Source organism: Ailuropoda melanoleuca, chromosome 8 (genome assembly GCF_002007445.2).
Source record: "Ailuropoda melanoleuca isolate Jingjing chromosome 8, ASM200744v2, whole genome shotgun sequence".
Lineage (NCBI taxonomy): Eukaryota > Metazoa > Chordata > Mammalia > Carnivora > Ursidae > Ailuropoda > Ailuropoda melanoleuca.
The window spans coordinates 1,365,912-1,381,109 of record NC_048225.1 but is presented as its reverse complement, the minus strand read 5'-3'; the positions used below and the strand labels follow the sequence as shown (position 1 = coordinate 1,381,109).

The 15,198-nt window shown below is 45.1% G+C and overlaps 1 protein-coding gene across 1 annotated transcript in view; it reads right to left on the bottom strand.

Annotated features, from left to right (window-relative positions):
- The window catches only part of DYNC2H1 (dynein cytoplasmic 2 heavy chain 1), a 292,248-nt gene that overhangs the window by 127,515 nt on the left and 149,535 nt on the right, over nucleotides 1-15,198 (bottom strand). The window contains 3 exon segments of the mRNA XM_034665650.1: nucleotides 710-870; nucleotides 11,016-11,088; nucleotides 12,023-12,154. Coding sequence (XP_034521541.1) covers nucleotides 710-870; nucleotides 11,016-11,088; nucleotides 12,023-12,154 — 366 coding nt within the window.

Genomic DNA, 15,198 nt, shown 5'->3' with positions numbered 1-15,198 from the left:
AAGGTACAGATCCTAAATTTACCTCAGAAAAAATGGTGCTCTATGACCTAAATTTTACTCACAAGTTTATGTAGTTCAGCTTTTGCAGGTAAATATTGCTGTGAGTTACTGTAAAAGTATCCAAGTAAAATTTAAAAATTATCCTCAAAAGGTTAGCAAATATTTTAGTGTCCTATCACCGCTATAACATATTACCACAATTTAGTACCTTAAAACCAGACAAATTTATTACCAGATTTCTGGAGATTAGAAGGCCCATCTAACTTCAAGGAGGCTGGCTTTACTATAAGGCTGTGTTCCTTCAGAAGGCTCAAGGAGAAAATCTCCCTCTTGCTTTTCCAGCTTCTAGAAGCCACCTGCATCTCCTTGTTTGAGGCCCCTTCCGGCACCTTCCAAGCCAGCACCCCAGCATTTCCCGCCACTCTGGCCACTGCTCATCAACACACCGGTGCCTCCACGTGGCCTCCCCAGCCTCACCCTTATGAGGACCCCGTGGTTTCCCTGGGCCCGCTTGACTCATGCAAGACAATGTCTCCACGTGAAGACACGTACGGAACTATGCGTGCAGAGAAGCTAACACATTCACAGGTTCTGGGGAGCGGGACCTGGGCACTCTGGGGGACACTGCTTGGCCACCACCTCGAAACCTGTGTCTCCCTAATAGGACCAAGCAGGGCGGCAGGAGCTACAGCAAGTGCTAGGCACTGACCTGGTGGTAGCACTCTCCACTTCTCTCGGCGTTGGCAAGCTCCTGCAGTTCCTGAGAAGGGTCGGCACCCGGGGAGATAATGATCAAGATAGGTTCAATTTCCAGCGTCTCTTTGTAGAGCCGTTTGAGGTTTAAGGGGAGTGGGGACAGCTCTTTCAGTCCTGGAAGACACACGTGAAAGACATGAAAATTGCAAAGCAACGTGATTCAGACCAAGTGTATTCAGACCAACTACAGGACATAACAGGGAACGTAGGTGACTGATAATCCCGTACCTGTTACAGTTTCCTCACTGCAAAATCAGTCACTCACTAGCAATAACTACCATCTCTCTGAGTGCTTCTAACCGCTCTACACCTCCCATCTCCGCAAGTCACTGCAACACTGAGAGCTGGGCACGCCAGCAGCTAGGCCCAGCGCAGGAAGACACACCAGCAGTGCTGTGCTCGTACTGCGCGGTGTCCTGCCTGCAAGACAAGACTGAACCCCGCTGCCCGTCCATACTGTTCCTCATTCACTCCTGTGGCAACGCGCCATGCACGGGGGGTCCACGGGGGGTCAGATTCCCACATGGTCTAGTGCATTACAAGAAGTAAGTGGTATAGAATGAAAAGAATATTAGAGACAGAAATATATGAGCTCTCAGGTTAGCCAAGTGACCCTGTACAAATCACTAAAAATACCCTGTGCCTCGGTTTCCTCAATTGTAAAACAGGCACAACACAACCCATAGGTCATCTGGGAGCAAAACAGAATATAATAATAAAAACACATTCCATTTATTCAACACCTATGCTATGACAGGCATTATGCCAGTTATTTATTTTACATATAAGAAAACTAACAGTCAAAAGACTGAATGTGTTGCCAAAGGTCACCCAGCAGCTGTTAACCGTTTCCAACATAATGCGCCTGAATCTGGAACTCATAACTAGAGTTCTATACAGACAAGAAACTGTAATTTTGCTATTGTGTTCCAATCTCTTTTACTAAAATTTAAATGTTTCCATGATTAATGTATTTAGGAAAAGCCAAGCTAAGGAAGACCCACTTCAATTACTCATCAAAACATACTTGCTCGAACTGAGCGGAGGAGTGTGACACAAGAGTTGAAAAACAGATCAGCAGAAAGGAACAGAGTGACTCCAGAGGCAAGCGAGGCGTCCCTAAAGCCCCAAAAGTAGAAATGAATAGACAATACTGCACCTTAGAAATTCTAAAATCGCTGGAGAAAGACATTCTTAAGGATTTCTGTAGCCAGCACTTTAAAATATAAATTCAGCACGCCTCCAGATGGGCCAAAGAAGGCCCTTCTGGAGAACCATGCTGAAGAGACCAACTCCACACCTGCCCCACTCCCCTCCACTCTTGACAACAGCACGTTGTCAGGATGAGTAAGAACTCTCACAGGCAGAAATACTCCTAACCCCCAAGCAATCTGCCCCGACTGCCTCGGAAAGTTGACGAACTGCTTCTAAGGGCGTATTGTATGAATTTTATTACCTAAGTTGATGTTGCTAACATCCATCCTGTTTTAAGACCTAATCAAAAGGAGTTCTTAAGTGCTTGTGGCAAGGTAATTAGATAGGCTCCCGTTCACTCATTCATTTATTCATAAACTCAATCAACATTCTAGGCCAATTAAATGAACTGTCTGATATAATACACATCAAAAGTCTTAAAAATGTGTCTGGCCTTTGACTCAGTAATTGAGATTATAATAATTTAAGAAATAACTCTGGACGTGAATGCAGGAGCAGGTACAAAAGCCTCACTGTAGCTGTTGATAATAGTGAAAAATCTGGGGGAAAGGCCCTGAGGACTGAGTAATTTCTGGCAGCCATACAATGGGCCTGAAGTCACAAGAATGGTGAGTCAAGTGATTATTTACTAAAAATCACATTACTCAACTTACAACATGATTCCATACCATACTACAGGCACATTCCTGTGCCCAGAAGGAATAGAAAGGTGTGCATTATAACGTTAAGAACGATTATCTCAGGACGATGGGACACAGGTGCTTCTGTCTTCTTCTCTGTCGTCTTGTAGAGTTCTACTTAAAGGTATTCTGTGATAAACGTCAGAGTATATGTGAAAATAGGTTCCTATAAAATAACTACTGACTGAACCATATGTTTTATTTGGAAATTATATGCCAATACAAAAGTTACTACATCATTTCTTTCTTTTTTCTTTTAAGATTTTATTTATTTAATTGAGACAGAGAAAGAGAGAAAGTGCACAAGCAGGGAGGGTCAGACAGAGAGGGAGAGGGAGAAGCAGACTTCCCGCTGAGCAAGGAGCCTGATGTGGGGCTCGATCCCAGGACCCTGACATCATGGCCTGAGCTGAAGGCAAGACGCTTCACCAATTGAACGACCCAGGCGTCCCTAACACATCATTTCTTAAATTAACAAATACACACTACAAACTCCATGAGGACAGGAATCCTGTCTGTTTTGTCATCATTCTATAGGCATACTCTTAGCATAAATTCAAGTACTCCTTCTATAGTTAAAATTCCAAAGATAAACAAATGATCATTAACTCATTTTATACATATTTCAAAGTAGTGGAACAGTCTAGATTAGAGAAAAAAAATCATGAAGAAATATACCATTTTATGATAATATAAGTAATGTTCATGTTACTTGGAATTCCATATTAGCTATGATAATATGGGTATATTTATGATAATATAAGTAATGTTCATGTTACTTGGCATTCCATATTAGCCATTTTGCCCACAAAACTCCCAATAAAGTAAGCCCACTGCATTTTAATTGAACTGATCTATACATATAATCATTGGTTTTATTAAGCCAAGTACCTTTGACTCACTATATCACTAGAACCGTTAGGGTGAATCATCCAAAACGATTCAATGAAATTGAAGAGCCACAGATGTTCACTGCATTGTGAATTATCACAGGATAAAACTACTGAAAAATCACTGGGATCTTAAATTTTGACCATGCATCTGTAAAAGGTTATCATTTCTTTCAAAAGAAAAAAAAAAAGAAAAAATGAGTCAAAAGAAATTACACCTTTACTGCATTTTATTTTACTCCGCTAAAATACCAAAATCATAAAAGAAGAAATAATTTACAGTTTAAAAAAGAAAGAATACCAATCTTGCACTTTTTAGGTATGTAAGTGAGTAAAGAATGTAACAAATTAACATCTATTATAGGTGTTCAGTACAATAGATTCATTCTTCCTCACTCATCGCATCCTCCCCAACACAGAGACGGATGAGCTGCCGGTGTACCAAGGTATACGTCCTTTATTAGCAGAAAGGACGACTCCAGACATGCACCACAAACATCAAGAGAAAGAAAGAAAACTGACCACCACTATCAAACCCAGTGCATCAACCAATTAAGTGGGAAGAAACGCTTCAGAAATGGAATAATACTCAAGCTGAGAAACGAACAAAACGTCCAACGTTTTGTGGTAGGCAGAGTGCTACGCGCGTCAAGATTCCTAACCGAGGTGCTGCCGCGAAGGCACTCTGCTGGCACGTTACAGTTACGACCTTGAAACATCAGTCACCTCCGTTAGGCCAGCAGGCCAATCTCATCCCTTGGATCCTGAACAGCAGGTGAGCTTCTCCAGCTCAGGTCAGAGACGCAGCAGGAGAGAGCAGCAGGACAGATGAGGCGGACGGGCGAGCAGAGAGATCCAAGTCTGACAAAGAGCCCTTCTGCCCCTGCTGCCTGTAACCACGGAGGAAGGGACCGCGAACCAAAGAACCCCAGCGGCCTCTCCGAGCTGAGGAGGGCTCCGGGACAGGAGGGAAGGAGGACCTCAGTCCCACAAGGGATGCAGCTGATTCTGTGAAGGAGCCTGAAGGAGTCTGGGGAGGACTTCGTCGTCCCTGAGCCTCCACCCGCCGAGCCTCCGGGGCCAACGTCTGGATTTCACTTTGTGTGACTCGGAGCGGGGAAGCCAGGCCAGCCCAGCAGGCCCCTGACCTCCAGAACCGTGAGACAGTACGCGGATGTCCTCTGAGGCTGCTACTTTGTGACGAGGTGTTACGGAGGCAACAGAAAGTGAATACGCATGTCCTTATGTCCTTCCCCTTTCCCCCCAGACAGGACCTGAGGAGACAGATGGAGCCGCGGAAGCCAGGCTCCCGGGATGGGACGCAGGCACGCATCAGGGACGGGGCTCACGCCGCCTCTTCCACAGAGGGCCTCCCCACGGCTGCCGCGGCGCTTCCAGCGCCCTGTGCCTGATAGCCTCGCACGCGCAGCCCAACTCCTGCTCGGAGCAGTTACTGAGGAAAGTCAACATTCGATCAGGATGACTCAGGTCCGAATATGAGCATCTGGTAACTGCTATTTTAAAAAGTAATACAGCAGATGGGGCCAGTATATGAAAGCTTGGTTTGGAGGATTAAAATGACATGTCTAAAAGTTTTGAGGACTGCCCTATCTTGAAACTGACACTACTTTCACAAACACATTTTTTAAGTTACTGTTTGAAAGTTTATAGATTATAAAAAGGATTGCTAAAACCTAATAAAATCTTTCCATATGAATGATGCTTGAGAAATTACATTTGAAATCAAATGTTTAGAATTTGATTAAAAAGAGATAAGTGCTTATCATTTTCAAGCAATTCGAATTTCTAAAACTTATTCATACACTAAAAACTCCAATTTTATATGAAAACTGTATTAATAAAACCATCTGACCAAATACAAAGTCATCCAGCCATATACCAGCATATATAACTTTCTCTTAAAAATAGGCAGAATATGATTTTAGAAGTATATTAAACTTCCAAAGCATTTGAATACGTGAATATCATGAGGTTTTTAGGTAAGGCCGTTAAACCTTAAATGTCATCTAACCTGGAGGTGCAACAGTACCGTAGCAGAAGTATTCCCAAGAGTTGGTAGGAGGACAAACTACAGTGTCAGTAAGGAAGGTCACCTGCAATGTGGTACGAACGGGTACACTGTTACAGACTACAGGAGTGAGGAAAGAATAGACACTGAACGGCCTCTCAGAAAACAGCCTTGTTTTACTGAAACTTGCACTGAGTTACAGAAGCAGACGATAAATATATGGATAAGCCAGAAACACATCAATAGTACTGGGTCCTCAATAGGGACTTAAAACAGGCTGATGTGTTGGTGCTGTTTGGTGGCCCGGAAAGACCTCTCTGAAACGTCAATGCTATAAATTAACACCTGAATGTCACAGAGGAGCTATCCATGAGAAAAAGGAGAGGAGAAAAGAAAAAGAAAAGAAAAGAAAAGAAAAGAAAAGAAAAGAAAAGAAAAGAAAAGAAAAAGGATTCAACACATCCATGCACCACCTGGTACTCCTCACAGCAGGTGACGTACACAAGTGTAAAATCACTACATTGTACACCTGAAACCAATATAACACTGTATGTTAACTATACTTGAATTTTAATACAACATTTTTTCCTAAAAAAATGTATTAAAGGGAATAATAATATTTACTATTGGAGAACTAAGAACTATTACTCAGGTCATTGGAAGATGTCCCTCTATTAAAAAAGTCTTCAGAAAAGAATCCCCAAAAAAGAGGGACAGCACAGAGCAAATCGATGGTGCAAGGTGCTGAGGCTGTCTGGGCGCTGACGCCCAGGGGCAGGAGAGGATGGAACAGGATGGGGTCAGAGAGGCAAGCAGAGTCTCGTCAGCTTATACACGGAATCTGGAGTTTATCCTAAGTGTTTTGAGAAGATTTTGGAGATCTTATGCAAAAATGGAGATGATTTGGTTTCAGTTTTTTAAAGACTACACAGCTGTATGAAGAGAACAGACTGGAAAGGAAGCGAGCACTCAAGTAGGGAGATCAAATAAGATCAAACATTCCCACGCCTCAGTTCCAGAAGCTATTGAAGGCCTGAGGCACAGCCATAAACAACACAAATATGTGCCCTCATGTGGTTTATCTTCTAGTTGGAGATCAGACAATAACAATATGCCAGATGGTAGTCATAGTTACAGAGGAAAACAAGGTAAAGGAGTAGGAGTATGTTATTTTATACACAGTGCTCAGGGAAATCTTCACCGAAAAAAATGACATCTGAGCAGAGAAGTGGGGAAGATAATGGGGGAGGGAGAGAGCTCTCTTGGAACAAAGGACAGCAAGTGCAAAGGTCCTGAGATTGCAGAAACACGCTGGGGGTCTGGAAGAAGAGGAAAAAAGGGCTATCACAGCTGGGAAGGACTGGAAGAGGGTGGGAGTGGAAGGAGATGAGACCTCAGGGGGAACAAGGACCAGAAAACCTAAGACCCTTTAAGACACGGTAAGGACTCAGGAAGGATGAGGTGCTGTCACAAGACTTTGAACTGAGGAACAACATGACCTAACTGGTATTTTAAAGGCACTTTGGCTGCCACGTTGAGAATAAACTGGGAGTGGGGAAGCAACGAAGCCTGCAAAGCAGTCATCCTGCTTATGAGACAGTGGCTCAAACAAGGTGGGGAGATGGTGATGCAGATGTGAGAAGCAGATGCCGAACATATTCTGAGGATAGAGCCAAAGCTGCGGCAGTGACTGAGGTGAGAGGATAATCGTGTGCATTCGGTTGGTAGCAAATGACAAAGTAAACTAACTGAGAGCAAATTTTAGAGATGGAGCCAAAGAACTTGCCGGCGGATGGAGCGTGGGAAGTAAAGAACAAAGAGAAGGATTTCTTCTGGGTTCTGGGTGTTTGGTTTGAGCAACTGAGTGGATACTGGTAGAGCTGAGTCCAAAGTTCTGTATTGGTCCTGTTAAATTTGCAAGACGGCATTCATGTGAAAACATCAAATAAGAACTTGGTTATATAAGTCTAGAATTCCAGGAGGAGGTCAGGGCTAAAAACAGGAGATCAAAGAGTCAGTCATTTACAGATGGCACTGCAAGCCAGCGACAGGGTTAGTTTACCTAGAGGATGCAGTGGAAGGAAGAGGAGGCAACATTTCGAAGACATGCCGGGAAAACGACAAGGAATAGCCTGAAAGGGCTGAAGACTGAAAGAAGAAACATAATCACCAAGAGAAGAAAGTAGACAACATTTAAAGGAAGAAGAAAGAGCATCATTGCTGAGAGACGAAATAAGCCAGCAACACAGAAGTCACTTACTGTTGGATGCCATAATACGGTGCAAGACCACCGCGGAATGTAATGAGAGCAAGCTCGTGGGACTGCAGGGACAGACACGCAGACGGAGCGAGTAGGACACAGAGGCAGAGCTGAGGGACTGGGTTACTGCCGTCTCTCACGAGGGACACACTGCCCACACGTCCTGCTGCAGAAGCAGCTAGAGAGGGGAACATTAGTAGGGCAGGTGATACTAAGATCCACATAAGGAGGTGAAGCTGCTGATGGAGACGATGATTATGGCAGGAATAAAACACAAAGGGGCAGATGGGTTGGCTTTCCACAGAAGCAAGGCCATCACTCATGTAACAAAAGGGGGAGTACAGCCACTTGGAAGATCTGATGATGACAAGTGCAGAACTCCTGTCTCACTGCTTCTATTCTCTCAAAAATGCTAGTAAAAGGCTATTGCCATCAGCCAACTTCCAAGAGCCAAATACAGGGACAGTTTTCATATTTGTTAAATAAATATGGCCACCATACAGTTATTACTTACCATGTGTGTCCACACGTGGCAACATGTTAAATGTCTCAGTCACAAGATAAAGTACGCTCCTGAGTATCTTTTAACATGGACCCTAACATCTTTGTTCAAACACCTCATTTTCCACAATCAGAAGTTAGATACTCGTCAATCTTAAAGTCAGACTCTCACAATGCGCTTTATACATGAATGATTCAGCCACCAAAGTACTTCAACATGAGAACCAGTTAAAGCACTTACACGTCAGCTCATCAGAGTGGGTACCGTTTGACTGGTACCAGCAGCTCTCCCCTCGTTTCTGGTGGCAGTCCCTCCCCCACCCAGGACTCCGTGGGGGCAAACTTCTGTTTCACGTATTTCTGGCAGGATTAGATGCGGAGGGGTTCATGTCACCCAAGCCAAGCACAGCAGAGTCCTTCCTGGGATTCTGAAGGTGAGGCTGGGAGGGAAAGTTCTCTTTCATCATGAGCTTTAAATGCTCTCCCAGGAGGTCGGCAGCCTTATGCACAGAACACACACAAACCCCGACACTAAGGGCAACATACAGGCAGGAAAGAGAGAACAGGGACACAAAGATGGAGAGAGAGAAGAGGAAAGAGGGAAGAGAAACGGAGGGAGAACGTGCTGGGCCAGACCAAGAAGGAGTCCACGAGACCTGCGGGCACAGAGGTCAGCCCTGCCTCCTCCTTTCTGAGTCCTGGTTCTAGCTCTTCCCGTTTCACCGCAGTAACTCTGAGATGCGCTTCCGCACTTGCAACCAGGACTGGGGGGGATAAACGTTCTGCCAGGCCTGAGTATGAACTGTCCCCCGCAGATAGGCAGCCCACCAGAGACAGACGGGGAGACACCCCCTCCTGCCTGAGGAGAGGAAGCCAAGCAGGTGCAGAGGCACCTCCTCAGACCCGCCAGCAGCCAACCGAGTGACGGGCCTGGCAGGCTCCTCAGAATGCCTGCACGTGTGTGCACACGTGTGCTCGCCACAGGGCGAAACAGGAGACAGCCGACACATGTGGGCTGGGTGGAGAAGCCACAGCCGCCACGCAACACCTCACAGTGTGACCTGACGTGGAAACAGGGTCACGCCAGACAGAATTACTGACCTTCCGGTGCGGTCATACTGGGGCAGGGCCCTCGTGAGAAGTCAGACATGGGAAGAAAGAGAATCGCAGGGAGAACGCCATTCGGATTCAGCAGCTGTAAGCCCAGCACGAGCGGACAGCCAGCAAACCCCCGGAGTCCAGGGAGGGGCAAGGAGGGCTTCTGTTACAGGGTTCGGAGGGAGCAGGGCGCTGCAGAAACACCAACCTTGGACTTCCAGCCTCCAAAACCGAGAGACGACACATTACTGCTGCTTGCGGCCACCTGGTCTGTGACACTCACGCAAGACCCAGGAAACTAACACATCCGGTGAGGGTGGAGACGGATGTGTGTATGGAGTGACTGTACCGAAGTGAGCACCTGCCAAAAATATCCCTCTAAACTGAGGGTTTAGTAAGAACACGAACTACGCAGCTGGGTTTGAATTCTGTCATTTACTAGCTGGGTGATCCCGTTTGCCCATCTTCAAATAGACATTTAGAAACAGCCCTCATCGTGCCACCCTGAGGATTACAGTGGATGAGCGCAGTGTATCGTGAGAGCAGTCTGAGTGTCAGCTGTCATCAGATCATCACCAACACCCAAGTTTACATGAGAGAGAGTGTTCACGAGAGAAAACTGAAGCTGGGACAATTTCTCAAAACAGGACCCGCTATAGTCAACACTAACAGCTTTACAAGGTAACAGGAGGGCGATCGCTCAGCAAAGATTTCCAGTGAGGAGCATGGAACACCCAGTATATTTTTTTTCAATTTCCTAAAATTCTTTGCTGAGCTTGTTTATATAAGAAATTGTAATTTAATGAAAACATAAACTAATAAAAAAATTTTTAAACTGCCACATAAAATTTCACAGATGAATAAAATGTTAAAAGAAATGGAGGATTTCTAAAAAAAATGTCAGCATACTTTTTTACTTATGCCAGATTTTTCACTTCCAAACTTCCTGTGGTTTAGAATAAAGATTCACTATTCTTGGATGACTCCATACTTCAACGAAAATACTTTACGTAGTCTTTCCTTAACATAGTTTTTCCAAATTCTCTCGAGCAAATCAAAACACGGTATAGTTCGTTTACAAATGAATAACTTTTCATTCTTTCTGATAAGACTGAGAGATTTTAAAAAAGGATTGCACAGATTGTAACCTAAAAGACAAACAAATCCTTCATTTTTTGTTGTAGAACAAAAATAATTCATTTTTAAGGCTTCCCCCCCCTTCCCTGCAAGACTATGGTTATTTCTCTGTTTTACTTTAATTATCTAAGTCAAACATTTGATCCCCTGCTTTAAAGTCCTAATTAAGAACAAATGTATAAATGTCTAAAGGACTGTCACCACAAAATAATTTTTTAAACTTCAAACACCGTAACTAAATATAGGATGTCAACTATGCACCAGACTTAATACAACATTAAGTACAGTCACATCCAACACACATTTTTTTTTTTAAATCCAGCAGAGGTTTTAAGATAAGCAGAAAGAAGGAAAAGACCTTATAACCTTCTCAGCTAAGGTCAACACACAGTAAACGTCCAGGACGAACAGGCAGTTGTGGTCAGTGGCCGGGCCCCAGCCGCACTTACCCAGAGCTCTGCAGGCAAACAGAGCCATGGCGCTCTGCAGTCTGTCCGGTCTGAGGGCCTGCACCACCAGAACCTGCAAACAGAGCACAGGCAGTTCAAAGAGCCGCTCAGGTCGGTGAGTTAAACAAATGTTTACTAACACGTGTCAGCACCGATCGCTGCTCTGCAACACTGACTGACACAAACTGCCACAAGCGGTGTACACGAAACACGTGTTTACTAGTGAGAGTATTAATAAAATCCACTCATTTCCTCAAACTTCTCGTCAGCAGTCACCGTGAGCAAGTAACAGCCACGGGGTCAGCGGTGCCTTCAGTCTCTAACGAGGGGCCAGATGGCAGGTGAAAACAAGGGCACCTAAGTAGCGCACTTCTGATGACAGGAGAACAGAGGCCCCAAAATCCTGCCTAATATTTTCAAATCACTCTTCTTATGCTCAATTATGTATATACCTAGATGTTTAAGTTCTCAAATAAAGCTTTTCTTAGTTTTCTTTCCTTCTTTTTTTAAACCGCACTGGGTAAAGTGGCATTCAGCACGGAGACACAAGGACAGAAGCGCCAGCAGCCAAGGGAAGAGATCCACATCAAGGGTCTCAGACCCGGATATCTGGCCCGGAGCCCCCACCAGCGCTCAGCCTCTGCCTGGAACCCATCAATAGGTCCACTGGTCTGTTGGGATACAGAGTGGGGGAAATGCCCTGTTCCTCATCCTGAAGTCTCTTCCACAGAAGCAGCCCAGGGAAGTGAGCGGAGAACCCGCACACATACAGCGGAGTGTCTTTCTCTAAGACTTGTCTCTGCGGCACAGTCACCCGCTGGGGGAGGTGGGGGGTGGTAAGTACAGCCACAGCGGGAGGCCCCCGACCAGCAACTCTGCCAGGGATGTCGCGGTCAGGGTAACGAGCATGAGCAGAGAGCCCTTCCCCACAGGAAAACTACTTGTTCCTGTAACATGGCTTCTGAATGACAACAGAAAGGTTATTCTTAGGCAGTTAGATAACTCACCTGCTGAAATAAGGACACTTTCTTTGCCAGTATAGATGGAAACTCTTGCTCACACACTGAACTGTGATAGTAGGTCCGCCACAGAGCTACGTCGTCAAAGCAGAGGGTCTGGTACAGACTGGGGAGAGCGATCTAAAACACAGACATGACACTGGGCAGTGAGCAACAAGCAGATCGAAGCACGTGGGTGCGCGTGCGTACACGCGGCTGCAAGTAAACAGAAACCAATTCCCAACGGGTGTCTATCAGCTGTCTTCCCCTTCATACTGGCTCACCTAATCTTTTCTAGATCAGAAATAGTGCAGTAGACTAGCCAACCCAGAATTAGACAAAATTAAACATTTCCACAGTCGTATTAAATCGATATTTGGAAGTTAACAAATCTGGTCTCTGTAGAAACACTGGTACCTATCCCTCTGCACCGTGTGGAGAAAGGCCTGACAGCAGCAGCGCGTGGGAAGCGCCACCACACCGGAGTTCCACAGCGGATTATAAAAACACGCCCCATTTCCTATCAACGTCAAATCCTTAAGAAAGCATTGTTTTCTACCCCACACTCATTTATATCCCATCCGTAAACAGGCTGCGTCCTTTGCCTCTAGATGCTCTAAATGTCTACTGACTAATCTCTACCCGAGATTCCTCACCAGTCTCTACGGAGCATTCAGCAGGAACAATACCATTTCTCAGGGTCTTCCTCAGCATACTCACTCCCTTCTACCTCAAACAGCACCTCTCTTCCACACTTTATCTTCTCAGCCTCACTGAGGCATCACTGACAAAATCACACATGTTTAAGGAGTGCTTTGATAGGCACTGACACTGTGACATAATCACCACAATGAAGTAAATCCACATTTGTTAACCCACAAGTTACCATTTTTTGTAGTGAGAACACTCAGAATCTACGCCCTTAGTGAATTTAAAGTACACAAAACAGTACTGTTACGTAGAGCCACCAAACTACATGAGATTCTCCAGAACTCACCCTATATCCAGATATTTGTACCCGATGTCCAACTTCTCCCCATTTCACACAACCCTCAGCTCATGGCAACCTCCACCCCCCTCGCAGCTTTTCTGAGTTCTAATTTTTATGGACGAATAATATTCCATTATAGATGGATAGATCACATTCTCTTTATCCATCCATTGATGGACACGGAGGTTGTTACTATGTCTTGGGTGTTCTGAATTATAATAATCATCATAAACATGGCAGTGTAGATATCTCTTAAGATACGGATTTCATTTCCTTTGGACTTATACCCAGAAGTAGGCAGTGGAGATGCTGGAGCATATAGTAGTTCTATTTTTACTTTTTTGAGGAATCTCCATAGTGTTTTTCGTAACGGCTACACCAATTTTTATTCTCACCAATGGTACATATTTTCCCTTTTCTCCATAAGCTCACCAGCACTTGTTATCACTTGTCTTTCCAATTACACCCATTCTAAGAGTTGTAAACTGATATCTCATTGTGATTTAATTTGCATTTCCCTCATGATTAATAATGTGGAGCACCTTTTTTGTGTATCTGTCGGCCATTTGTATGTCTTCTTCAGAAAAATGTCCATTCAGGTCCTTTGCCCATTAAAAAACAAATTTTTTAGTATAATTTTTTTGAGTATATATGTTACATTATTTTCAGGTACACAACATAGTGATTCAAATCTCTAAACTATGCTGTGCTGACCACAAGTGTAGCACCAGCTGCCCCCACAGAACACTATCACAACACCACTGACTGCAGTCCCCGTGCTGTGCCTTTTACTCCCGTGACTCACTCGTTCTGCAACCGGAAGCCTGGCTTCCCTCTCCCCTTCATGCACTTTGCCCATCCCCCCTTCCCTCTGGCAGCTTCTCTTCCAAACTTTTATCAACAGTGGGTTACAAGATCAGAAATGTAAACCTCTATAGACGGAGAACTTTTATCGAAAATAATGGTGAATTTGGAAGACCTGTATGTGTAGTACTAGAATGCCACATAATACAAACCTAAGTCAAGTACTTAAGGATGCTTCATCCAAGTAGCTATATTCATTTCCAAATAACCCATTATATTGTCCAAATTTCATTACATAAGTTAACTAAAATTAAACTTATACAGCAGAAAATTAAGTACATTTCACTTTAATTATTTTTAATAAGTGATCTAAGCCTATTAGAATCTAACACTTGATGGTAGTCTATTAAATTTAGTGGCAATTAGTGTATAAGGGCCTACTGCTACCAATTTATGCTACACATTGTGCAAGCATGTTTTGGCCAGGAATCTGAGGCCGGGAGGTGGCGTGCCGGTTTTCCGTTAGACTCCGGTCATGTCCCCAGGGCTGCACTCAGCGTGGCGCCAACCACATCACCCCGAGTACTTGTCAGACTCTCTGCAGTGCGCTGTGCTCAGCGCAGGCTCTTCCTCTCAGAAAACATCGACACGTCCCTCCACGGGCACTGTGCTCACCAGTCGTGGGCACGAAGGACATGACGAGCGAGGAAGACGACCGACAACACAGCAGAACCTACTGGCTGGACTCACGAGGCCTCCGGGAGACGGGCAGGCCAGAGTAGTGGGGAGCACGCAGCTCTAATCCCTGAGAAGCGCCGCATGGCGCTGGTGAGGACAGCAGCAGCCGCTACCTCACCGGTCCTTGAAAATCCTCAGGGAGGTGATCGACTTTGCAGTTCTGCATAAAGCTGTGGACCCAGTAAGTCGCCAGCAGTCACCGGTAATGGCGAGCTATTCCGGTGCGCTTTACTATGTGCCACCGTCACGGGACAGCAGCTGTACAGAGCAGGGGAAGAAAGAAGAAACCTCCGGACGGATTCTGAGAGAAGTCTATTTGTCTTGTCTTTCGTTCCCCGCGAGAGGACCTATGAGGCCTGAGTTCAGACACAGAACCGCTGGCAGCTGGGCTTCTGAGCTGTGTTCCTTCCCCAGGCCCACGCCCCTGTCCTCGGCACCCACCTTAAACTCTGGAATGGGGGGAGGGGAGCTGGGGAGTCGGGGAAGACAGAGAGAAAGAAAACCCTGTAGCTGGAAAATAGAGACAATGAAGGCTTCGACTTTGGCGTCAAAAGGCCTGAGCTGAAATCACAGCTCCAAAACTTCCCACCTGTCCAATCCTGGCTCAATTAGCCTCTCTTCACCTCGCATCCCTCTTTTCTAAAACAGGCAT